General features: G+C 42.7%; 2 protein-coding genes and 1 pseudogene across 2 annotated transcripts in view; all 3 read right to left on the bottom strand.

Annotated features, from left to right (window-relative positions):
- Positions 1-26953, bottom strand: part of LOC137323879 (collagen alpha-3(VI) chain-like) — a 182163-nt gene that overhangs the window by 131965 nt on the left and 23245 nt on the right. The window contains exons 2-6 of the mRNA XM_067987919.1: positions 24902-24999; positions 8617-9225; positions 6540-7139; positions 2624-3199; positions 115-705 (exon numbers count right to left, since the gene is read on the bottom strand). Of these exons, the coding sequence (XP_067844020.1) occupies positions 115-705; positions 2624-3199; positions 6540-7139; positions 8617-9225; positions 24902-24971 (2446 nt within the window). The 5' untranslated portion in view covers positions 24972-24999. The remainder of the gene's footprint in view (positions 1-114; positions 706-2623; positions 3200-6539; positions 7140-8616; positions 9226-24901; positions 25000-26953) is intronic.
- On the bottom strand, positions 14500-22876 carry LOC137323432 (collagen alpha-3(VI) chain-like). The gene is made up of 3 exons (XM_067986904.1): positions 22807-22876; positions 14702-15301; positions 14500-14507 (listed from the first exon to the last, which is right to left on the bottom strand). Exons 1-3 carry the CDS (start codon positions 22874-22876, stop codon positions 14500-14502), a joined length of 678 nt encoding a protein of 225 aa, XP_067843005.1.
- LOC137323431 (collagen alpha-3(VI) chain pseudogene) lies at positions 23186-24846 on the bottom strand (annotated as a pseudogene).

The raw sequence follows: 26953 nt of genomic DNA, 5'->3' as shown, positions 1-26953 counted from the left end.
ACCTCAATGGGCTAAAAAGTTACACAGGGAATAATATTACCATTATCAATTCTGAAGTATTGTTCAAATGTATATTATACATCATTACTTAATTGGAATCAACTTCTTCCTAACCTTGAGCAACATTTGCGTAGATAGTGAGTATATTCTCTTGGTTTAGTTGTTTTAAGGGTGATTCCAAATTTTGGTGTATAGTTTCAACATTCTGTAAATCATCTACCCTAAAAACAAAGTGGGGAGACAGTGAAATCTGGCGGAGTTCATCTTCATCTGCATCCCTGGATCCAATACTGAACGGTGCTACACCAGCGCCTTTCAATGCCACTGCTGCTTGAGTAACATCATCGCTGGACTTGCTGGCAGTAAGAAGAATCAAGAACTGGGGAACACCTTCCTCCATCCTGCTTCCAGCAGATCTAGTGAACACGTTCTTTGTGACATAGTCTAGTGCTTCACCAGTGTTGACTTGGGTTCCTCCTTTAAGGCCAAGGGCACTTATTGCTTGCATCACTTCAGCTTTAGATGTATAGCTGTTTAAGTAAAAGTTGGGGCTAGGGTCATCACTGTACTGCACTACACAGACTTGGACTCTATCTCTTCCAACATCAAGGGTGTCGACGATTCTAGAAACGAATTGTTTTATCATTGGAAAAGCAGATTCAACCTTGTCAGATCCATCGATTAGGAAGACAACATCTCTCCTCTCTTCAAGATAAACAAAGAAGTATAGGTATCACATTTTTAAAAAAAAATAAAAGTGCAGAGATGAAAACAGACTATAGAGCCACTGATAAACAAGTAAAATATTTGCTGAAAATATTGTGCTGGGACTATGCATCACACAAAGATTTAAATTATTTGTTAATAAGTTCACTCCTCACTTTTGCATGGCCCAGAGCCTTTGAACTCACTCATTGTGCAGGCCTATCCTACCTCTGTATTGGTTTTGCTTTCATGCCCAAACTCCAGATGCACACCTTGTAATCAGTTTCCACTCTCTCTATATACCTCTTTTATCTTAATTCTTCAGCTTTAAATCACGAAGTAGATATTGCTCTCTTTGGTGCCTGGGTAATGCTTAATTCCTAGGCACAGCAAAAAGGAACTGGGGGAAAGGGACCCTTCGCAATCAAGTCTCCACTTCCACAATGCTGCCCTGGGTTTTCCAGGATGGATATGACTAGGCAAGTGCCAGCTCAGTGTTAATGAGGCAGGCAGAGGTGTTTTCAGCCCTCTTGCCTCAGTTTCCTCTGAATTCTACCATATGTCACCCTAAAAAGTTGGTCATAGAGCGTGTACCAGGACCCTCCACGGATTGGAGGGTCTGCGTGATCCTGGTAGCACCCTGAAGATCCATGGTAGTAGGAGTAAGATTACTTCCCCACCCCCAAGCAAAATCTTTGGACCTGTGGAAGGCAGAAGGCCCCAGTGTTAACAGCCAGCAACATAGCTGTAGGCCTTGCAGGCCTGTAGCTGTTCCCCTGCTTCCAAACCCCATTGGCAGCACAAGGCCCTGCCACAGTTTGGGCCTGTACAATGTGGGCACCTGTGCCTTGCAAATGACATGGGTCAGGAAATTTTGGGTGTGATCATAGATGCAGGGATGGAGGCTGAAAGGAAAATCAGCCCCCCTATATATCCTTCTGTGCTGTCCCCATTCAGTCCTAATCTCTTTTTGTTCTCTTTTTTTTAAATTAAATTTTCAAGATTTTATACAAGACACGTATTTTTTGAAACTAGTACACATTTTGGGAAATTGTATGTTAATAGCCATGCAATTTACCAGTTTGAAGAGTCGATGCAAGATCGCAGTCTCTGAGATTTGATGAGGCTGGGGAGAATAAAGCAGGAGGTCCTGCTGGCTGGGGTCACTTTCTTTGCCTGATCATTCTCATTAGCTTATTGCCCTTAACGTGTTAGTTTGCTTTCTACTCTTGTTGCATAAGTTGGGGGAGTGGGGATGGGCTGTGTTGACTGAGTCTTCAAGAAGGGGATAGAGACTGCCTGGTATTTCCAAGTTCCAGGCTGTGTTTTCTCAGCCCAGACAATAATTTCTGCCAAACCTTCCCTTCCATCTTAGTCCTGAATTATGTTCCCACTCTAACACCTTCCCTAACTTCCTCTTTGTTACGCAAGTATCTCAGAGATACTGCCAAAAGACCCAAATTAATCTTTACTGCACCATTTCCACACATCAGAACTCTCTATTTTTGTATGTGGTAGTGAGGTATTAGTTGACATACTAGGAGGAATCGTGAAAATAATCTCCTTGTTTAATAGTTCTCACAAGGAAAAATAAAATTTATAACCAAAATAAAAATTACTTTTTTTTTCTATTCCTGTGCACAAACATGGTGCAGTGTATCAACAGTAGAATAATCAATTTATTCCACTTGTTATGGGTATATTTAAAACTTATTTCCCATAGTGTATCATTGGCCTATTCTGTCAACTTTATAGATCGCCCTCGTTATGATGGTTTTTATAAAAATTGAGAAACATTGGTGTAAGGCTGAGTCTCAGTTCAGGACACAAAGCTCAAAGAGAGCAGGAAAGATTTCTTCTCACACTGATTTCTTAAGCAATTTAATGGAATAAAATACAATTTGTCAAAGACTTTTACCTTCAATTGGTTCCTCAAAAATAATCACTGTTCTCATTTTGGATAATAGCTCCTGTTGAATGGTTGATAGATCTTGGAAGTCTCTCATTGTTAAAACAAATTTAGGCTCATGTACAATCTGTTGTAGCTCTGATATGTCTGCACTCTTGGCTCCGATAGCAATGGGCACTATTCCAGCCTGTTTCACTGCATCTGCTGCCCTTCGAACATCATCCCTGGATTTCCCAGCAGTGATGAGCACCAGGATTTGTGAAGCTCCAGTAAGTCTTCTGCTCCCTGCAGATGGACTGAAGACGCTCTTTGTGACAAAGTCCAGTGCAGCACCGGTGTTGAGGGGTCTGCCTGTTTTCAGTCCAAGCCTTTTTAATGCATCCAAAACCTGATCTCTAGTTGAATAAGTATCGAGGCCAAATTCAACTCTTGAGTCAGAACTGTATTGTACCACAGCAACTTGATCTTTGTCAGGTCCAACGTCGAGCTCTTGAATTACTTTAGTAAGAAATTCACGGACTTGAAGAAATGATCTCCCCATTGCAGGAGAGCCATCGATTAGGAAGACAATATCTTTCTTCATGGCTACAATAACATTTAAATAATACAAATATAATGAAAAGCTACAAGTAAAAAGTGAAAATAAAATTCAGTCAAGATGTAGAATGATGAAAATGATTTAAAAAAAAATTAAACCCTAATCCATAGAAAGCAGAAAAGATCCAGGTTTGATTTGTGCTGAATAAGTTGATCTCAGCTCGGGTGTCAATATATTAATTTGATTATCTCTGGTTTACAGAAGGGCAAAAAAAAATGCACCCATGATTTCTACTCCTGATCACTATCCAGCACCTCATACTGGAAAAATGCATGTCGAGGTGATCCTCCAAGACCATCTGGAGCGTCCTCAATGGAATCTCAGCAGCCTTCCTTCCACCTCCCAAGCTGTAGCCACTGGGGAAGCACCTCGTAGGAGCACTAGGGTAGGCAAAGGAACATGAAAGGCCTTTCTACTGGAAGTCCACCAATTCCCGCAGCTATCTTGATTACACTTCCTCCCATCCCGCTTTCTGTAAGGACTCTATTCCATTCTCGCAGTTTCTTCATCTCAGTTGCATCTGTTCTGATGATGCCACCTTCCACATCAGTGCATCCGAGATGTCTTCTTTTACCTCAACTGAGGATTCCCCTCCTGTGAAGTTGACAGGGCCCTTGACTGTGCCCGTCCCAATTCCTGCACTTCTGCCCTCACCCATTCCCCTCCCAGAACCACGATAGGGTCCACCTTGTCCTCACCTTCCGCCTCACCAATCTTCACATTCAAAGTATCATCCTCTGCCATCTCCAGCGCAATGCCACCACCAAACACATCTTCCTCTCCCAGCATTCCAAAGGGACCGCTCCCTCCACGGCACCCTTGTCCATCACCCCCAACACCTACTCCCCTTCCCACAGCACCTTCCCGTGCAAGCACTGGAGATGCAATACTTGCCCTTTCACCTCCTCCCTTCCCAACATCCAATGCCCCAAACACTCCTTTCAGGTGAAACAGCAATTTACTTGTACTTCTTTCAATTTAGTACACTGTATTCGCTGCTCACAATGTGGTCTCCTCTACACTGGGGAGACCAAACGTAGATTGGATGATCACTTTGCTGAACACCTCCATTCAGTCTGTAAGTGCGACCCTGACCTTCCAGTCACTTGCCACTTTAATTCTCCGTCCCACTCCCACTCTGACTTCTCTGTCCTCGACCTCGACCTTCTGCAATGTTCCAATGAAGCTCAAGGAACAGCCCCTCATCTTTCGATTAGGCACCTTACAGCCTTCTTGACTCACTGATTTCAATCACTTCAGATCATAACCGCTGCTCCCATTCTTTTGGGCAGCAGGTGCTGGTAATGGTTCTGCTGTTGTCACTTATAGCTTCTATAGACCCATCTTTTGTTTCTTTACTTATCCCATTACCACCCTTCTTGTCTTGCACCATCATCTCTTTTGTCATTTAATCACTCTTGCCCTCATCCCTATCACAGACCTTCCCTTTTATTCATCTTTTGGTGCCCAGAAAGATGGGAGGGTTGGGAGAAGATGGCAGGCCATGTATAGATCGGGGTGGGGACCCAATTGTGGAGGGCAGGGGAGTTCCGATCGTGGGGAGCAAACCAGGTTTGCTCGAGGGGCCGTAAGGAAGCACTCCTGCTCCTCCTGGCCCACACGCCATGCTATAAATGCACTTACCTGATGGATCCGGCCTTTCTCGCTTCCCCTCAGCTGTCGGGTTTCCTAAGCCCTGAGAAACCGGGCCCGCAGCCATTAAACCCGAAAGTCTGAAAAAATCTGAGGTACACAGCCCCTTTAAAATATTTTAAAGTCAGACCCGCCTCTGTAGAGCAGGTTGGCCTACGCTTTCTTTGTGGGACCACAAGGAGCAGTCCTGCTTCTCCTGGCTTCAAAAAGGGAAGAAAAACACTTACCTTTCTCAAACTCTTCTGTGGCTAATTCTCTTCTGTCTCAGTTTGGCCTGGCAGGACATCCGCAGTGGCTTCCTCGCTCAGGCAGCGAGTTAAGTCAGGTCCCGTTGACGTAAAGGATCCCACCGGCTTTGGGCAGGTGTCCTTCCCACCCACTCAGGAGAGCAGGTTAAAATCATGGACGGTGGGGGCCTGGCATGTCCAGGGCAGGTAAGTTACTTGGGGCATTTCAACTGCCTACCTGCCCGGATTCCAGTCGTGTTACAATCATCCCCCTGGTTATTATGAATGACATTATAAATTTATGCACAAATTGAAGTGTAATTTTGTGCTGCAGGCCCATTGCCACCAGGAACTTAGTCGAGACTGCCCAAACTCATCTCACTTGCAGTCCGCACAGGGGAGAGGAGTGAAAGGCTAGTGTCTAACCCACTGCATCATCCATTCCCTATGCATATAAAACAGATCTCCAGCTGCATTGCTCATGGTGAGTTAAATGATAAACTATTTCATATCAACAAAATGTGACGGGGAAAGCGTGATGGGGAAAGTGTTGCAGGAAGTAAGTGTGGCATTTACATGAAATGTGCACTAGACACAAGATTTGTAATATACTAAAAAATGTGTATTAAAAATCTTGTATATAGCAGCTCTCCCTTTAATGTTATGCTTACTTCCTGCAACACTTTCCCCATCACACTTTGTTGATACTGTCATTATAAAGCAGGATATATTCTGACTGAACCTTAAACAACACCACAGTGTAGTATATCTAGCATGCAAATTGTCTGCTGGATCTGTCTATATGCAAATGTCTAAAAAGGAACTCTCCAGGAGCATAAGGTACTAGAGTCAGGAAATCTGCAGTCACTTAATTGACATCTGGATGAACTGACCAAGTGTTTACTTAACAGCTGCAGCCTCATTAATTGACCCCTACATGAACTCAATATTTAGACTTTGTAGCCTTAAATGGAGATACACCTATTTTCAAATGTAACATGATGTTCCTGACCATGTAAAGCAGTACACCTTCCGATTTACCGTCATTAATGCCACAAGGGATCTGCTAATACATATAAAAAAGTCTTGTGCCAAGCATGTGTTCTCACAGACAGACACTGTACTTTCTTATAGATGCAAAACAATCTTTAAAAGAAAGAGAGCCTGATTCTTCCCTAACTACAAGGAAACTTTACAATATTTTCTAAATAACCCCAGGATTTTATAAGTAGCTATAATGACTTGGATTTGCTTATTGAGACCACTGCCACACAGGAATTGTTTGAGAAGTGGCCTTAAATTGACAGGTCAAATTCACAGCTAAACATTACAACTGTACTCCAGAACCCGAGAGTACCTGTGAGCAATGCCAACAGAGGTCAGCTAGCATCCTGAATAATATGAAAAGATGTGAAAACCAATTACACATTTTTTGAAAAACAATTACCTGGAGGTACTACAGTGACGCCGCCATGAATCAGTGTTCTGACAGAGAACTCCACTGTTTCTCGGATATCTTCCAGGGCATTAAAGTCATTTACTCGATAAGCCACCTTTTCATTGAATGCAATACGCTGTAGCTCTGCTTCTTCTGCTTTACTGATTCCAATAGCAATGGTGAGTATGCCTCCTTGTGCCAAGGCTTCTGCAGGTGGTCTAACATCATCTTCAGACCTTCCAGCTGTAACAACCAGCAACATCTGGGGAACGCCATCCTCTCTCCTACTTCCTGTAGATTTGGTGAACAAGTTTACAAGAACAGAGCCTAATGCTGCACCAGTATTAAGGGTCCTTCCACCTTTCAATCGGAGCCTGTTTATGTGGGACACAACTTCAGCCTTTGTTGAGTGAGAGTTTAGATAAAACTCAGTTCTTACATCATTGCTGTACTGTGCCACAGCTACTTGCACGCTGTCTCTTCCAATGTTCAGGGTATCAATTATCCTTCTGATGAAGTCACGGAGAACAGGGAAATATGCATTCCCGACATTAGCTGATCCATCAATAAGGAACACAATGTCTCTCTTGTTCACTACTTCTGTGACAACTGGAAAATAAAACAGTGTAATCCACAGCAGATCATATCAAATTATTAGAAATTGACTAACACGAAAAATATCTTGCATTGTAGAACACTGGAGGGTCAACTTTATGAAACTGTGCTTCCAGTGGTGAGTATCATTCACCGGGAGCACATAGAGAAGTCACAGGCAAGCCAACCATTGTTTTCCATTGATTAAAATGAATGGACAGAAATCTGAGAGGAGCACATCTGCAATTTTCGAATACGTGTTCCCGCTGGGTGAGCCTCTGTGCCAGGAGTGCAATTTTGTAAAATCAGTTCTCTTAGACTATCTTTTAAAGACACGGGCGTCATCAGATAAATTATTGTTCATCACTAACTTTTTATTGCGATCCACCATCCCAAGCATTGGCTCGCAAAAGGGCTAATACCAGGAATGTTACAGCATGCTGTATTGTGTGATGGTGGGATGCAGAGAACATGAGATTACAAATGTGGAAGGTGCCGAGTTGTCCTTTCACTCGTACCCTATTGTGTTCCCTTGTTATTTTCTCTCCCCCCACCCCCGCCCCCCGCCTTTGTTGGGAGGAAAAAGCATCTAATGTCAACTCCAGCAATATCCCACAGCCAAGCAGGCCGCAAACAGAGTCTAAAATACATATGTAGCAGGAGGACTGCCAAGGGCTGCTGGCAAGGGACAGATTGGCTGCAATTGGCCCATGGGGAATAGTGTCCATGTTCATTATATTGACTGTGTTAGGACTTTATTTGTGGGGTGTTTAACCAATGCTGTCAAACTCTTCATGGAGCTAACAGGAACTGAGTAATTAGTTTCTAAGGTAAGGGGTTTCTGATGCTCTTTCCAGCCTTTTTTCCTAAAGGAGCTTGATTTATAATACCCTTATCTCACCACAGCTTAACTTTGTCTGTTTACACATTGCACATTTTCAAAGTTAGTTGGCAGTTGAAATAACATTTATTTTTACTGACAGCTTTGGTTAGTTTATGAAAATTAAGTATTTTCCAAACATTGTGACATTTTATACTTGAATTTACACACTTTTTTTCTCTCTCTAATTTATTTGCTCCTCTGCTAAAGGTGCTGACTGATCCTAGGTTACAGTTCACAGGCACTGTCTGTTCTCTGGTACTTGGGCCAACATGTCATTCATCATGTGAACTGAGAGAATGAATGTGGCAGAATATTTGTCCAACAGGGGCAACAAAGCCAAGTCTGAACTTTCAGACGTGCACTTTCCAGCGAGGGAGATTGGATAGTGATCAGGATTGAACATCCTGCTGAGATTTTTTCCCATCTCCCTAAGCCAATTGTAACGACCCTACCATCTACCCTTGCTAAACTCAGTACATTCAAATCAAGCCCAATTTTTGTGCCTGTTTCACCTGGGGAAGTGTGAATTGAATTATTTTATGTTGATATTAATAGGACTATAAAATACAATGATAGCGGAACAAAATGACATGCACAAAATTCTGGTACCTTCTGTGATGGTAACTGTTGGCGTTTCAGTAATCACTGTTGGAACACCTAGTGCGGATATCTTTGCTTGCACATCTTTATGCTTTTGGATCAGCTCCTGGAAATTGGATACCTCAAATACTAAAAAGGGACCAAATGCAATCTCCTCCATCTCTGTTTGACTTACATCACCAACTCCAACAGCAAGGGTCATTATGGCAGCTTGCTTTAATTCAAATGCAGGTAGGCGAATACTATCTTGAGACTGTCCACCAGTGACAAGCACCAGAAATTGGGGGACACCGTCCTCTTTTCTACTTCCTGCAGATTTGACAAAATGGTTTCTAAGGACATAGTCCAGCGCAGCCCCAGTGTTACGTCCTGATCCACCTTTCGATCGGAGTTGTTTCACAATGGGTTGTAATTCGCCTTTACTGGCGTAACTACTCAAGTAAAACTCAGTTTTTGGCTGTTCACTGTACTGTACCACTGCAACTCGCACAGAATCTGATCCAATTTGAAATTTATTAATTATTTTTAAGATAAATTCACGGATTCGCAAAAAGTTCGTGTTTCCCACATTGTCGCTGCCATCGATCAGAAATACTATGTCTTTCTTCCTGTCTTGAACTGTAAAATAAATGTAGGTTAGTTTGATTTTGAAAACTTTTCGTATTTTACAAACTGACAAGAACATCCATGTAAGCTTATAGATTTTTTGACTAGAATATTCAACCTTGGTATTTTCTGGATTTAATATAAATGCTATCCTTTTCCAGACAATGACTCAGGACTAGGTTGTATTGTAAACAGATTTTTTTTTAAATGACTTTATTCTTGTGAGGTTTGTGCTCATCAAGGTGGGATATCAGTGCTAGAGAATGGATCACTTTTTAATTTGAGCACACAGTGTCAGCATCAAGTAAAGTTCCTTCAGCACTGAAGCAATCTCCCAAGCACAACCTCTACTATAGCTGCGTGACACTTTCCCATTCCCGCAACAGCTAGATTGACAATTTAATATCCATTGGTGCTGAATTCAGGACAGTTGTGTGAGCCTAAGAACTGGACTGAATCTGCCCAAACTGATTTCAAATAGGATCCTTATAGCCATTGGTCTTGGATTCAAACCCAAGTCCCAGAAGGGAAAGGCTAGTCTCTAGCTCAACATACACACAAAATCTTCCTATCCTGTATAGAAAGAGCATTTCTGTGGAGCCTATCTGCTCCAATGTAACCACTTAATTGCTTTAAAGTCAATGACATAGATGGAAGACATGACCAAGATAAAATTCTACTGTTAGCAAGCAATCTGTGATGTCACCAGATCACTGCAAATTTGAGTCATTCTTTTAAGAACCTAAATTGGTTTATGGAACACAAGAATGGACCAGATCAGTAACCAGAGCCAGAAGGGAGCAGGAATGCTCCTTCTGGCTCCACATTAAAACTGTGGGCAATTGCCAGCTCCCGCTCACCCTCCCCAGACTCACCGTCGCCGGCCTCCCCACCGGTCGATCTTCATCTTCTGAGTGACCGGCGCACTGTCTCATGGGGCACGATGGCCGTCCCCTGCACACCGGTTACGTCCTGATGACTCGAGGACCAATTTTGCGTGGTCTACTTGCACATCGTTTCCTGTTTGGCTTTGTGTACAAACCAATATCTGGGCCTAAAAATTCTCTAATCCACCACTATACTTGCCACGGTGCATGCGGTGTTCAAGCACCAACCAATTTCAGGAAGGAGCCTGAAATAAACGTTAGAGTCCCCCCCCCCCCCCCCCCAATGTGCATAGGCAATGGACCTATCGCTTGTTTTAGGCAGGCTGCCCTGGACGACTACAGGTGTGCAGCGCATACCCGGCCCGGAATGAGCACATGCACATCTTATGCCATATTGGACCCTTCAGCTCCTGTAAAATGGGCGCTGATCTTTAAATGGTCACGAGATCATTGGCTGCAGGTGTGGAATTTCCTGATATGGGTGCCAGGGGCACTGAGGTAGAAAATATTTGGTACGGTTAGCGCTGTATACAGTCACAATGATAAGACAGTAGGCCTTCATTTTTTTTTTAAAGTCAGGCCCTTCATGCCTCCTCACTCTGCAGTGGAAGTGCTATTCACGCCTTCCAGTTAAATTATGTAGAAGCATCCTAATGTAAACCTTTTCCAGGGCCTTAATGAGTCTTGTGTGCAGTTTTGCACTGGCCAACCACATTGAGACACACTGGCATCTCAGTCACAATGGAGGCCACCAGCACCTGATAATACAGGGGACCTGCCATACAGGCCAAGAAAATTCTCAACTACTTGCAAACCTCCACATCGAGACCCATATTTTCCAACTCAGTGCCCCTGGCACTCATATCAGGAAATTCCGCACCTGCAGCCAATGATCTTGTGACCATTAAAGATCAGACAGTCCTGGGTTGGGATTGCAGAATATCCCAGTTTACATTTCCCGGTGTGCCCCAGGAATGCTGAAGCGGAAAATTCGGACCAAAGCCTCCTGTTCCTCAGACTGAGTTTTTACTGGAATTATTAGGGTTAGAATTCCCCAAGAAAGAATGGATTATTTTACCAGCCCATAGCAAATCCATACCCAATAGGAGTGAAGTAAATGAGAAACCAGAAAGACACAAAGGAAACAAAACTATTTACGAGTTTCTGGGGTAATGTATAAAATTGTTTTGTTATTTCCAAAAATTCTCTGAGGCAATCGCAGCTATAATATTTGGAAAATGTAGACAAGGACTACCCGTTGTATTTCCTCTGAAGCAACAAAAAAATGGCCGCTGAGTCATGATTACAAGTGACTGATAATGGAAAGAATATTCATAATTTAACAGACAATAGCCCTGATTTTCTGAGGCCTTGCTGGCTGCAGGTGATTAAAGCAAAATCACCCTGGTGGAATGAACCTTCATTTAAATGGAAAAAATATTTAAAGCAGGGCATATGGTAGCCCTGGACCTGTCCTGCTTAAGGAAGCTTTTTAAAAGGGAAATGAGAGTTGGTCACTTTTTGCATTCTCCTCCATGCATTAGTTGGTTTTCCTGGGTAGGTGGTCATTTTTCTTACGAATACTTTCCTTCATTATGTTTGGTTGCTACTAACATTTAATTCACACCATACAAAGTGGTGAGGATGGGAATTTCTTCAAGGGTTCTGAACATACTTCATGATTTAGATGAAGAAGAGAAGTTCAAGGGGGACCAACAAAAATAAGTGCAACGACACCTGAAGTGTTTTGTCTGCCCCCATCATTGCCTGAGATCCATGTTTATAGACTCCTCGACATAGTGGAGCAGACCAGTCTTTGTCAGCTCTGCTTCACAAGACTGGCTGTCACAGAGCTGTATCAACTGCTGCAGGATGACCTATAGGCAACATCTGGAACAGGGACTGCTTTTGAAGCTAAGAGTTCAAATACATAATTCCCTGAAAATGGGAGTGTAGAAGAAGGCCAACAGCATTTTGGGTTTATAAATGAGAGGCTAGAGGAAAGAAGTAATGATAATTTGTACAAAACTTTGATTAAGCCACAGTTAGAGTAGTGTCCAGTTTTTGGCACATTATAGAAAGGACATTAAAACCATAGAGAGTGTACAGCATAGACTCACTAGGACAATGCCCAGGATGGGAAGTTATAGTTATACGGTGAGACTTGAGATACTGGAACTATTTCCACTGGAGCAGTGAAGGCTAAGAGGAGATTTAATTGATGTTTTTAAAATTATGTAGGGTTTTGATAGGAAAGGACTATTTCTTCTAGTCAGGGACTCAATAATGAGAGGTCTTCAATTTAAAGTTGTCATGAAAAGAATGCGATTAGGAAAAATTTATTTTGCAGAGAGATGTTAGATCATGGAATTGCCAAATAGTTGCGGAAAGACCATTCACTCTTTTGAGAGAAAGTTGGATAAATATTTCAAGCAGAGGACTATACAGGGCAGACTGGGCAGTGGGATTAGTTTTTGATTGATCTAGCAAAGAGCCAACACAAACATGATGGCTCTGAGTGAAGGTTGTGAGTTAGGTAGCATGAAGCTATCACATTACCAGAAATTTCCAAGCCACCCCAGAGAACATCTGCCTCTTTAGGTGGCCGGCATTGCATACTTGTATCAAGCAGATAACAAACACTATAGGGCTGAGAAAGCAGTCCTGGTGCTATGCCACCAGGACCAAAGCCCACGAGGCATTGTCTGCAGCTTTGTGCGATTGCACACAAATGATTGATCCTGCTCAATAAGCCTGAGCATCTGTTTTCTGTGCCATATCCACCAGCAAGAAAAGTGTGCTGTTTAGCTTTGCTCAACGAAAGAGATTGGGCAAAAGGATTGCAAGTAATACTTCAAACGGTACCTCCCAATGGATGCAGTAGTTCCCAACTTCAGTTTGCACCATGCTTGATAGGCCTCACAGGAAATGTGTGCAAAAGTGAGTAGCACACTTACCTTCAGTTGCGGTACTAACAAACTTATTCTTCACCTGCAACCAGGTACAAGGGATCTCATTGAAACATATAAGATTCTGAGGGGGCTTGACAGGGTAGATGCTGTTTCCCCTGGCTGAAGAGTCTAATACTAGGGGGCATAGTCTCAGGATAAGGGGTCAGTCATTTAGATTGAGATGAGGAGAAATTTCTCCAGAGGATTGTGAATCTTTAGAATGCTCTACCCCAGATGCTCAGTTGTTGAGTATATTCAAGACTGAGATCAATAGATTTTTGAACTCTAGGGGAATCAAGGGATATGGGGTTCGGGTAGGAAAGTGAAGTTGAGGTCGAAGATCAGCCATGATCAAATTGAATGGTGGAGCAGGCTCGAGGGGCCATATGGCCTAATCCTGCTCCTATTTCTTATGTTCTTATAGACCTAGGTGGTTATATTGACTTGATCAGTGACTTCCAACTCACTTTACTTGGGGAAAGAACTAGCAGCCGACTTAGGAGGCCCAACCTAGCCAAAGTAAGAAGTGGTAGGGATTGGGATGGAAATGTAATAATCATCTTCGGACAAGAGGTCTGCACTCTCGAAGGTGTCAGGGATTTCTGACTGCTAAGCGCTGGGGAATTTTAAAAAATATCAGTGTTCCATTGACGCCTTTAATTTTGAGATGGATGCTAGATGGGAGAATTGTTTTTTTATATTCGTTCATGGGATGTGGGCGTCGCCGGCAAGGCCAGCATTTATTGCCCATCCCTAATTGCCCTTGAAAAGGTGGTGGTGAGCCGCCTTGTTGAACCGCTGCAGTGAAGGTTCTCCCACAATGCTGTTCGGTAGGGAGTTCCAGGATCTTAACCCAGCGACGGTGAAGGAACTTCCAAGTCGGGATGGTGTGTGAACATTCAGGTGGTGTTGTTCCCATGTGCCTGTCCTTCTAGGTGGTAGAGGTCATGGGTTTGGGAGGTGCTGACGAAGAAGCCTTGGTGAGTTGCTGCAGTGCATCCTGTAGCTGGTACACACTGCAGCCATGGTGCACTGGTGGTGAAGGGAGTGAATGTTTAGGGTGGTGGATGGGGTACCAATCAAGCAGGCTGCATGAAGAAACTTGTAAACTTAAGTGAAGAAGCAGCCTAGAAGAATGCTGGATAAATGCACAGTGGTGAATTTGAAACAATAGCACCAAAAAGGACAAATACATCACTTTGATTTCCACACCCCAATACTTTTCAGATACCAGACTTTACCTTAATCAAAAGTTTATAAGGCACTAGACTTTCATAGTATTTACAGCACTGAAACAACCATTTGGCCCAACAGGTCTATGATGGTGTTTATGGTCCACACGAGTCTCCCCACCTTCATCTCATCCTATCAACATTTCTGCAGTCCAGCGTTGGTTACACACTCTTACTCAAACAACCCATTAAAATAAACTCTCCCTCCCCCGTCATTCATCCACCTGTTGAAACACGGGTAATGTTTAGACAGAAGCTCAAAATTTAACAAGACGAGCATCGATAAAGCCTGCTCTTCCAACTCTGGTAAGTTTGTGACATTGCTGTTTGGTCATTTGCGTTTTTATTATTAAACAGTAAGTCCCCTGCATGCCTGTTAGGTTGCAAACAGTCGGGACTAAATTCTGATCATACGTACCTTCAGTAATAACCAGAGGCTCAATAATTATTTCCCTTCGGGCCACTGCTGTGACCAATGGTAAAAACTGCTGCTGCAAGTTAGCAATATCACGGAATTCCGAGATCATGGCAGTAAAGGAAGGGTCGGTTGCAAGCTGTAAAAGTTCAACAGTGTCGGCACCTCTACGTCCAATAGTAAATGAGTATATACTACCTTGCTTTAGTAATAGTTCTGCCTGATTTATATCATCACTGGACTCACTAGAAGTGATAATCACTACTGCCTGCGGTACCCTTTCTGATGCCCTGCTGCCGGCTGACTCAATTAAGTGATTGTCGACTAGAAACTGCACGGCCGCGCCAGTATTAATTTCATCTCCGCCTTTCAGTTGAAGTCTTTTCACAGCATCCAGAACCTCTGTTTTCGTGGAGTATGTGTTTAAATAGAACTTGGTGACGGGCTCATCGCTGTATTGTATCACACCAATTTGGAATCTGTCAGGGCCGATGTCGAGATTGTCGATGAAATTTACGATAAAATCGCGTATATATTGAAAATTGTCACTTCCAACGTTGACTGATCCATCAATTAAGAAAATTAGGTCAGCCGATTCTTGCGCTTTAAAGAGAAAGACAAATGCAAAAGGTGAACATGTTAAAAACAGGTGATCTCCATGCAAGGATTAACAGCTGAGCGATAACAGATTAAACTCTGTGCAAACTCAGCATCAAACACATCTCAGTGAACAGAACATTAAAACAAAGCGGTGTCTGCCAGTCTGGGATTTTTCACTCCATTCTGCATTCTTTGACCATTTTAAATACATGCAACATCACGACTGGGCTGGAATTTATTGATTTATGAAATTTATTGTTATGGGAGGGGGTAGTATATTTTAGCATAGATAGCATAGGTTAAGTTTTAAAAATTGATAGCTTTTCAAAAAAAAAAGTCTTTCAATCAGTTTACATTTTAGAAATTTCCAGTCAGCGCACTCAGAAATGGGAACCGACCCAAACCTACAAATAAAGGAACGAATTAGAAACATACTAAAAATCCCAGGCCTTCTGTCCCACTGCATGAAAATGCAGCCCTCCAGCTGAAAGGCTGAATTAAAAAAAAACGCTCACTGTGGGTGACACTTCAAAAATAAAGCAGTTGTAAAGAAGAAGAATGATTATTTTCAACATCCATTATTGAGTTATTTTCTCTTTTTGTACATTTATTTTCTGTAGGGTATTATTTTTCTTTCAATTGTGTATCCAGATGACATCATTGGAGGAAGCTGTTTGGAACAAGATACTGAGCCCAAGCGAATGAGGGAGCTGAATTAACATCAGTAGAGATACAGTCATTAACACAGGGTGTTGCCTGGGAAGAATTGTTGACTTGGTCAGGGAGAGTGAACTGGATAAGATCAGTAAAGGTGCATGGCTGGATTTTTGCAATGTTCATGTTTCTAAGCTTTCAGTACAGTTACATTGTGGGGGATACCAAAACTAGGGGCCATAAATATAAGATAGTCACTAATAAATCCAATAGGGAATTTAGGAGAAACTTCTTTACCCAGAGAGTGGTTAGAAAGTGGCACTCGCTACCACAGGGACTAGTTGAGGCTCCTAGCATAGATGCATTTAAGGGGAAGCTAGATAAACACATGAGGGAGAAGGGAATAGAAGGATGTGTGGATAGGGTTAGATGAAGTAGGACGGGAGGAGGCTTGTGTGGAGCATAAACACTGGCATGGACCTGTTGGGCTGAAGGGCCTGTTTCTGTGCTGAACATTCCATGTAATTCTATGTAATCCACTATGGTTGTTTTTGGCTACCATTGATAAGCTGCTTGTTTCCATACTTAAAACTCCTCACTGCCTCTATTCAAGCATTTTGAAATACAGGGGTGGATAATGTGAGATCAGCTCATTTAAACATTTCTGTTGTATGCATAGTGCCACTGAGATCGATTGATTTTTGTTGGCTGAGGGTATCAAGAGATATGGAGCTAAGGTGGGTAAATGGAGTTGAGGTACAGATCAGCCATGATCTAATGGCAGAGCAGGCTCGTGAAGCTGAATGGCCTCCTCCTGTTTCTATGTTCCCAGTGGGTGATGTGCTGGAAACACCACAAGGCTGGGGGACCTGCAGCCAGTGAAGAGCTGCTGGCTGCTTTTGCAGTGCTGCCATTTATCTTTCTAATGCCATGGGACACCTCGTGAAAGAAATAGTCATGGAGGGCCTCGTAAAAGGTGGGAGTGAAAGTAAACGTGGCCCTAGAACAATGCAAGGCCTCCCACCCCAGACTAAAATAGTGACATTTTCAAAGCAAGTATTTGTGAATCGCCCTTGGAAATAGTACTCAACAGATGGAGTAATGCTTGGCACTTGTTGCATTATGGGGAGGGCCCCTAATTTGCATAATATTTGAGGCCTGGCGGAGGCTTGTGCACAGTCCAGTTAATTACACAACCCACGCTCCCAATGAGGAAGTCATGCGCGAGGGTCAGTGGATCAGAGACAGGGCTGCAACATTGTAGCTCCGATTTTCCAATTTGTGCTCCCTACAAGCATGGCTCCCTGCTGGGAGCACAGAATCAAGATAGCATGTGCAGGCTCGTGGGCCCTATGCGCTGGCCGACTACATAGGCAAGTAGATTATTTACATTAAATGCATATCAGGCCTTAGGGTTCCAGTGCATGAAGTGTTGTTGGCAGCAGGTAGTAAGTTGGCACAGTGTATTAGCACCCAGGCCTTTCAACTACATTAAACCTGTGCTAGAGCTGCCATTAGTCTGCTTGATGGGGCAGTGAAAGGTGTGCTTTATTCTTCATCTAATTTGGGTAATCCCCAAACTGAAAGCTGAAAGGGGTAATATAAAGAGAGATTTACCTTGCATCTACCTTTTTATTATATCTGAATTGGGAGTGCATGATGCGGTAATGTGCTTAACTTTGTCTCAAACTCATGATATATTGGGCCTGGGAGTGCTTGATGCTGATACTAGATAGTACATTTACCAAATGCGCACTCCTGCCGGGAAAGGATACTGGGGATTTGTGGGCACACTCCTCACAATTTTCCATGTATTATGGACAGAAAATCATAGGCGCAAGATTCCATGTCGGAAGTACACATTTGTAAACCTTATCCTCAAGTTCCAAATGTGGGAAATCATTCCAATCCCCAGCACTTTGCATCTCTCAGAGCCTTTTGTTGCCACCAGCTATTGTCACGGCAATATTTTTCATGCATGATGCCTGAAGGATGGACAGATGTGATCTCATCACTTCAAGTTTATCAAATGATAATCCACAGCTCATTGTCAGGAAATGGCGCAGTAAGCGCACATTATGTGGCTTGCCTCTAGTTTACATACAGATTGGGACCTTAATGAGCCTTGTGCAGTGTGTGTGTGTGCAGGCTGCAAGTGCTGACAATGTTGGGGACCTGTATTGTGAGGTACTGTACACATCAACCACTGAGGAGGCTTTAGGCCACAGCACTCATGTCTGGTGTTCTGCAGCACTTTGGGTGCCACAGACTCCATTCTAAGCACTATTGTGTATATTATATATTGACAGTGTACACTCTATAGTGACAGGGTGTACAAAATATGGTGATACAGCCGGTACATAGTGTATGTTATGTGATGACACAATCAGCATACATTATATGCAGTCAGTGTATATTAAATAATAATGCAGAAAATAAGGTAATCATTAACGCAGAGTGTTTCTGAGATTATTTCATTTTAGTTCTGTTTGATAGCTCTACTCCCTCATACTGTTGTACTTAGCCACTTCCCTCAATGATGTCATCAGCACTCACTGTTTAAACAAAGATAATACTCCAGAAATAATCAACACAAAAAACATGAGAATGTTGAAGCTGATAGTGATTCTTTATAACTTTTTATTTTTCATAAAAAAGGGTTCAAACAGAAAAATTCTCCATTTAAATACAGCCATTCTGGCGATATTAACTCTATAGTTGCCTGAATCCATATTTATAGATGTGGTCTGACACTAACAGGGCGAATGCTTTTGAAAGGATTCACTGGTACAGTGCTGATAGCCTGACATGGCTGGAGCTGTGCCTTAGGGATGCTCATCACGCAAGATTGCCTCCCTCAGTCAGGCCAATTTCACCTCTCTCAGTTAAACCATGAGCTACGGTCAGTGTTGTCACTAGGATTTGACTAATGCATATAGTACAAGTGTGAATATTACATAAAGCCGCATTGCAGGTAAACAATTTATAGGTTGCATCTTTCCAAATGTGTATTGTGTATGGAGAGAACCTATAAACATTGTTAGGATGAAGTAAGGAAAAAGAACTTGCATTTTTATAGCACCTTTCATTTCCTGAGGACCTCTTAAAGTGCTTCACAGCCAATGAATTACTGTTGAAATGTAGTCACTGTTATGTAGGTGAACATGGTGGCCAATTTGCATAGTATTTGTGGTTACATGTCTGTCATTGTTGGTGGCAGTGGTGGGAACAGTTTCACATGATAAATTAAGGTTATCACACAAGAAGCATATTAACATAACATTAAAGTGTATTGACTTAAGTGCAATTTTTTGCATTGGTACCAAAGCACTAGTGACAACACTGCATAGTACCATTCAAGGTGAGTCAAAGAGGAAAGCACAGCCTGTCCATTCACTGAAGTCACAGTGTCCTTGTTTATGGCCCAGAAGTCATCTCTGTTGAAGCTGCAAGTTATTTTTCCCATTTTCTCTCTCATTCCCCCTCATCTCCGAAAGGCACTGATTCATATTATGGTACAGCTCTGGAGGGCCTCCAGTACCTCACCCAAAAGGCCATTCATCATACGTGATCCTAGGCAGCGAGTATTGGCAAGGTGGTTGCCAACGGGTGCCCATCCTTATCTTTACCCATCATCCACAGCGTGCATGTTTTCAGGGTGGGTCACTGGATACCAATTAGCTGTGCGAACTAATTTGATTTTCTCCCTCATATCCCATGGGCAGTGAGGCCACTTGTAGCTCCCCAACTGCTGACCTGGCACCGATCAGAAATCAATCCTTTTGATCTTAGAACTCCGCCAGGTAAGCTGAAGCCTGTCATTAACCACAGTGTGTTCTCCCCGCATGAATTTTGTGAATTGATTTAGAAAATTGTTAGCAAACAGATTACTGCAATAAAATTAAATAGATACATTTCAGAATGTTTATTTGGGAAGTTCTTAACTACAGGACAGCAAACTTTTGAACTGCTTCCAATGTAACAGAAACATGTGAAACCTCCTTCAGCCAACACTGTTAATACTTTAATAAATTCTCCATGTTTAAAAACATTCTCTCCCACCTCATCTCAGCCCAATTACTTAAAGGTACTTTGTACCATTAACTGGGTTAAAAAAAAAAGTTTAAACTAAATCTTGATCCTTTACATCACTCTAAAATATATTACTGCTGGGGAATGGAACATGCTTCCACTTCTACCACCTGGACTCTGTATCATGGTATCAGGCACTCTTAGGTCAGCTACAGCATAGACTAGATTCAGAGCAAACTGCCTTGAACAATAACCTCAGTAGAACAGCCACTACTACACTAGTGTGAATTTTAACATTTGTTGCACTGCCCATTTTAAGACTTCTTTATTACCAATTTCTGTACATTTGCAAGTGGTAATTTGTTCTATGGATGCAAATCCTTTTGGTTAACGGGGTAAGGCTGTTGAGGGTCCTTACAACTTGCAGAAAATAGGAGACTTTCGACCCATCATTTGTGTCTGAATTCAAACCAAATTTCAGAGGTGAAAGAATACTGTTCTAACCTAATGTGTTATCCATTCCCCTGCCCAATGGCAGCATGTACTGTTTGATGAGAGAGTGAAGTTAGCCAGGGCCTGAACTGAGACATCAATCCAGCAGATTACCCCTGTTTTGGTAAGGAGCAACACTGCAAACTATCTAAAGAATTAAAAGATATGTGCCAAGTACAGAAATTTCAGATGGAGAGAACACACTGTGGTAAAAAGTATACTTCGGCAGAGACGTCTTCAAGGACATTGAGATCTCAGGCTTCATTTGCATAACCAAGGTAATGGTTCTGTCAGCAGACAATTAATTTTTTCCTCTTTATTTTTAGAAGGTAAAGTTCCTACTTTATTTCTTCCCCTCTTTCCTGGCAGCTGAAATGGCTGCTGCCAATTCCCCTGTAAGCAGCTACCATGGAACGCATGGGCGTGACTCTTCGCTCCAATTTTCCCTCTCCCCTCCGCTGGGAAATGACACAGCCTTATTCTGGCACCTCCCTGCTTAATGCAGCTGTGATCAGGAACGTAGTAAAACAGGACTTGTAACCTGGTCCAATTCCCACCTTGTTTCATTGAATGTCAGCATACCAACACTCAGAACCATCATATGTCCCAATACGTTCAGTTTTTTTACATCAAAGAATGCAGAATAAGTTAAAATCTTTTTGTGATTAACATTGTGCATCGTGTCACAGCCTTTCGTACAATACAAGCAGGTGTATAAAAGTACATGGTGTGCACACAGCTGAATGATGGTGGAAGCAAAGCTCTTGGATGTTAATAGCAACACAAGTGAACAGATAGGTCAAGCACTGAGAAGACAAGGGGTTCCTGGCAGTCAGGCTGGTTCCAAGGCCCTTGTGCTTCACCATTTTTCATAAGATTGGATTCTCGAGTTAAATTATCACCATTATTATTTAAAGACTTCATTCTTGGTCATTTTTTGATAACTCCTCAACAATTCCTCATCATTTTAATTTCTCTTATTTAGGTTTCCTTCCCCCCTTCCCCCCCCCCCCCCTGCCATTTCAACTTGCTCTGTAATTTCCTTCATCTGTCAGAGAAAAGTACCTGGGCTCCACTTTATGCCTGCTACGTGACAGCAAAGCCAAGGTCAGGCACTTGAACTGTTCATAATAGCAACCTTCAATGTGCACAGCATATCGAAGCACCACTGGGTTGGCCAACGCCCATTCTGATTTCTTAAGTCTAGTGTGCATTCAATGCATTGTAATCCTCAGAGTAACTGACAGGAGATCTACACACATAAAATACTTGTTGTAATCACCACTGTTGCAATCAGAACATTTGATGTCACAAGTTATTCTCAGTCTACCTTTGTTTGCTGTGGTGTGCCAGCCCAAAATAAAACCAATTTCCTTTGACATTAGAAGCTGTGAGGAGATTTTGAAGGTGTGGCCATGGAAGAGAGGGGACCTCAGCTGCCAATTTTCTCTCTTTCTCTGGTAGTACCTGACCTCCATGCAATTTTCCCACTCCCTTGAAATTACCTCTCCACATAAAAGCTCTCTACATGTGACGAATCACAGCCATGAAATTAAAAACATAACAAAAGTCAAGGAGTAGAAAAGTCCATTCAACCCAGGGAAGCTCATCCCTCTAGTTCCCTAACCTTTCCATCTTACGATCCTGCTTTATTTAGAACATCCCTTTTTTTTCCCTTTATAACCCCATCTGGGAGATTATTCCAAACATTTATCACTCCTTAGTCAAAGTTCTTCCTAATATATGTATTGAAACCATTCTCACTAGCTGACATTTAAGTCATCTGGTCCTACTTTCCCAACTTAAACTGAAGTATTCTTCTTCTTACCACTGCACTGTCACTCTGCCAAAATTCTGACGACCAATAGCTTAAAAATCTAGGCAAAGTCCCTTCAGAAGATCCCCACCTAGATTCCAAATATGCTTCTTGAAAATAGCAATTATATTTTGGATGCCTGGTCACTTTTTTTGAATAGTTGCAAGCCATTTGCACAGGACTACCGTGGCAACTGTGAAAATATCTCCTTGGGCTCTGATGTTGACAGTGCATTTTAGTTGTGATACGTTATTAACTTGTAGCAAGGCACTGATATAGATGCATAGTGGGCGTTTAATTAAAAACACATACAGTGATATGAGGGGCAGTGATGTTAGTAGAACATAAACTCTAAAGTGGGTCTGCTCTTTGCTCCTTAATTTAACTTTAGAACCCAATTCACCTAGACGCAAGACTTTCAATATTCAAATACATATTGAAGCCCTCTTTATTTTTCTTCCCCTCCAATTTTCTCCCCTCCTTTCCTGAAGGCGTTGACTCCATGCTGGATTACCATTCCACTGATGAAAGTAATCCTCTGGTACCTTGCAGAAGTGGCCATCTTCAGGCTTGAGTCCAGACATCGAATGTTGGCAAGCTATTGACCACGGAGGGCACCACAGCCAAGTTCGATTCTGTCCAAGCTTTTCAGCAGGAGTTACTGGTTAGCAATCAGGAGCGGGAACCCTGGCTGATTTTATTCCCCTCCCAACCCGGGGCACTGAGGCCAATCACAGTACCCCTAATGCTTCCCTGGCTGAGATCAGCTAACTCAGCACAGACCAGGGCATCGAACCTGGGGCCTTCCTGGTCTGTATGGCTCAGCCCCTTAAATAATCGTATCCTTGCCAACTGAACCATCAGGGGGAGTTTTTTTTTATTTTGAAAAAATCTCATAAATTGAGCAGTGTAAGCAAAGTAGCAGCATTACCAGCTAACCGTTTACCTGTAGTGTCTTTTATTATCCCATCAGAGAGTGGGTTGGCTGCAGCCGTGTGCAAACTTGCCACTAAGTCGTTTACAATGCCCCCGAGTGCGGCAAAGTCATCGAGGTGGTAAACAAACCTCTCATGAGGTGCACTCGCAATCTCCTTTAATTCCCATTCAACCGCTTGCTGAACTCCAATAGCAAAAATTATGGCATCGGCTGACTTAAGGGAAGCAGACGGGGGGATTACATCATCCTGAGAGCGTCCGTCTGTTAACACTATAATAATCTGTGGCACTCCTTGTTCCGCTCTACTCCCGGTAGCTTTAGTAAGCTGCTCCTTGATTAGATACTCTAGTGCTAGTCCAGTTTTTGTGCCTCCCCCCTTATAAGACATGTTCCATATATGAAATAGGATGTCCTGCTTCGTAAAATATGTGTTTAAATGGAACTCTGCTCGTGGCTTTTCGCTGTACTGCACCAGGCCAAAACGAAATCTGTTTTCTCCAATATCAAAAGCCTTTATAACCCTGAACAGAAACTCTCGAACATATTGGAAATTTTCCTGGCCGATGCTCCAGGAGGCATCCACTAGAAAGACTATGTCAGCAGCAACTGTTCTGTCATCTTTAAGAAAGAAAAGCTGTTTAGGACTGTCTTAAATGTAGAGGCATTTTCTTCTCTAAATACTGACAACGTTTCTCTGCACCGTTACAGAATGTTATTTTTATTTATTTATTGTTTTCTTTGTGGTGGTAAACTCTCTCTTTTCTCTTCAGTTCCCCCTTTTCCTGTTACCCACGGCCTACATCCATCCTCTCCCCCCTTCCTCCAAACCCAAACCAGAAAGTGGGGGGAGGGGGGGGTTAGACCATTCCAGGAGTTCCAGTGTTCCCTTTGCTATTGTGAAAAATTCACTGAAAACCTTAATAACCAATGCCTTCAAATCATGAGATGCAGAGGTAGATGAGATAAATAGAATTTTATTTAAAAATTTTAAAAAGCCTCTTAGAAATTTCAAGTCAACCTGCTCAAAAACCAGATTCTCTGGTCCAAAACCTGATGGGTGGCAACCTTACTGATAGGGTGAATGGGAAACCTGCTCCCAGGCCTCCATTTATGCAACCCTAAAAGCAGTCGCTTGGATTTACGCAAGTGCAGCCTGGCCCAACTTTCCCTCCCTGCACTTCCCTCCCCCTCAATGGGAAAGTGCCCGGCCTCCACTTGACGCTTCCCCATGGTAACGAGGGTGTAATCAGGAACTCACTGGAATGGTGTTTGGAAGGGGGGGGGTGGTGATGAAACCATTTATCCCACAAATCCATGGGCACCCTCCTCATGCTCCAACCTCTTTCCACCAACATATCACCTCACATTATTATTTCAACATTGAAAAATCCATGTTCATCAAAAAAAAACTGTGAATATTTCCATTTGACATAGTTTGAGACCACTTTAGTCGGAATTGTACTAATATGAAATAGAATATTTATTGCTTGCAGTTCCTTTTGAAAGATGACCTGTCAGTGACAATTATCAAAAATAAGACTTACCTCAAAGATTCTGAAAAAAAGAAATCATCAGTTATTTATACCAATTGTCAAGTTTCATACTGACATACATCATTTTCAAGAGAGGTGACCAGCCTCAAGAAACCCAGCTGAATCTCCCTAGTCCTTACCCAGTTGTGCTTGAGTGAAATAGATTAGGCTGAAGAGTGCCAATAGTGGCACACCACGGAGTTTAGTCATTTTTGCAACTATGTGCTGGACATGCGACCTGAAATGAAAATAAATAAACGTTAGTCACCGGGGAATAAAATCTTGCTCAAATCAGATAGTTTTTGAAGTACGAAATGGACAAAGGAAAGATGCATCTAACATACCATTAATACAGCAATGATACAAAAGTACAACCTTCTTGTCCAAGAGTCATTACTAGCCTCAGTGAGTAACTGCACCATGTGGTGTGGAACCGAGCCATACAGAACAGGAAGGTCTCAGGTTCAGTCAGCCGGGGCAGATGTATGGGCATTACAGTTGAGCTCAATGGCCTGAGCTTGAGGTGAATTAAAAATAATCAGCCAGGGTTTCCACTCCTGAACGCTATCCAGTGCGCTTTTCTGGGAGGCAACTGCATAGACATCACGCAAGGACAGGATCAATCTGAGCTGTGGTTCTCCAGCATGGATGAATAGCCTGCCAACACTCATGGTTTAGACTCACATATGAGGGCTGCCAACTTACCCTTACAAGGAGGCAACACCTTCAGGGGCAGAGGAGGGAAGGAAATTGGGAAAAATAATAATAATAATTCTCGTGATGGCTTTTGGGCAAGGACATAAGCTACTGAGGCATAAACGGAACAATAAATGTGGTCAAACATGTTTAAACAAAACACATATTGCATAATGCATAACATTTCATAACACACAGCGATCATATGCAAAATGGTGCACGTGCAGGTCCAATCCCTAAAACAGTTTGGAATGATTCATTGAAAACTTGAGCTTCCTAGCGACCTGTACAACAAGAAACCCCCACAGATATCACAGCACGTACTTACCGAGGGAGGAATGACACGGCAGAAGTACTACCTTCCACCTGCGCTAGAATCCAAGAAAGTGACCTAATGGCACACGCAGCCAAGTTACTGTAGTCTTTGCCTATCTCTGGCCCCTCCTCTCCATAGCCTCCACCAACCAAACACCATGATCCTCAACCAAGTAACATATCTGTATGGACAACTATTCCAACAGACTCACTGCATCAATGCTCCAGTAAACATCACACAATCAACAGTTCCATCAAACTCTACAATTTAGAAAAGTATCAATGTGGAGTATAGGAAAGATGGATGGCAAGTGAAACAAGGTTAGGAATGCTAAGAGACTGTATGAAGAAAACTGGTAGGAATCATGAGGGTTAATAGACATACAAAAATTCTGAAGGACAAAATTAGTCTCCACTTGGAGAAGCAAGGATTAATCAGGGATAGTCAACATGGCTTTGTCAAGGGAAGATCATGTCTGACTAATTTGATTGAATTTTTTGAGGGGGTGACTAGGCGTGTGGATGAGGGTAACGCAGTGGATGTGGTATACATGAATTTCAGTAAGGCCTTCGATAAAGTCCCCCACAGGAGACTGGTCAAGAAGGTACGAGCCCATGGAATCCAGGGTGCCTTGGCACTTTGGATACAAAACTGGCTTAGTGGCAGAAGGCAGAGGGTGATGGTCGAAGGTTGTTTTTGTGACTGGAAGCCTGTGGCCAGTGGGGTACCACAGGGATCGGTGCTGGGTCCCTTGCTGTTTGTGGTCTACATTAATGACTTGGATATGAATGTAAAAGGTATGATCAGTAAGTTCGCTGATGATACAAAGATTGGTAGGGTGGTAAATAGCGAGGAGGATAGCCTCAGTCTGCAGGACGATATAGATGGGTTGGTCAGATGGGCGGAACAGTGGCAAATGGAATTTAACCCGGAAAAGTGTGAGGTGATGCACTTTGGAGGGACTAACAAGGCAAGGGAATACACAATGAATGGGAGGACCCTAGGCAAGACAGAGGGTCAGAGGGATCTTGGTGTGCAAGTTCACAGGCGGCGGAACAGGTAGATAAGGTGGTAAAGAAGGCATATGGGATACTTGCCTTTATTAGCCGAGGCATAGAATATAAGAGCAAGGAGGTTATGATGGAGCTGTATAAAACACTGGTTAGGCCACAGCTGGAGT

This window comes from Heptranchias perlo, chromosome 7 (genome assembly GCF_035084215.1).
Source record: "Heptranchias perlo isolate sHepPer1 chromosome 7, sHepPer1.hap1, whole genome shotgun sequence".
Classification (NCBI taxonomy): Eukaryota; Metazoa; Chordata; class Chondrichthyes; order Hexanchiformes; family Hexanchidae; genus Heptranchias; species Heptranchias perlo.
The sequence above is the reverse complement of the archived record's forward strand: the minus strand, read 5'-3'. Positions and strand labels throughout refer to the sequence as shown.

What these genes read in the sequence shown, in the direction of transcription:
- LOC137323432 (XM_067986904.1), bottom strand. Translation starts at nt 22,876, where the DNA reads ATGTCTGGACTCAAGCCTGAAGATGGCCACTTCTGCAAGGTACCAGAG. An exon ending in TTACTTTCATCAGTGGAATG is followed by an intron (nt 15,302 to 22,806) that starts GTAATCCAGCAT and finishes TTCTCTTTAAAG; the next exon opens with CGCAAGAATCGGCTGACCTA.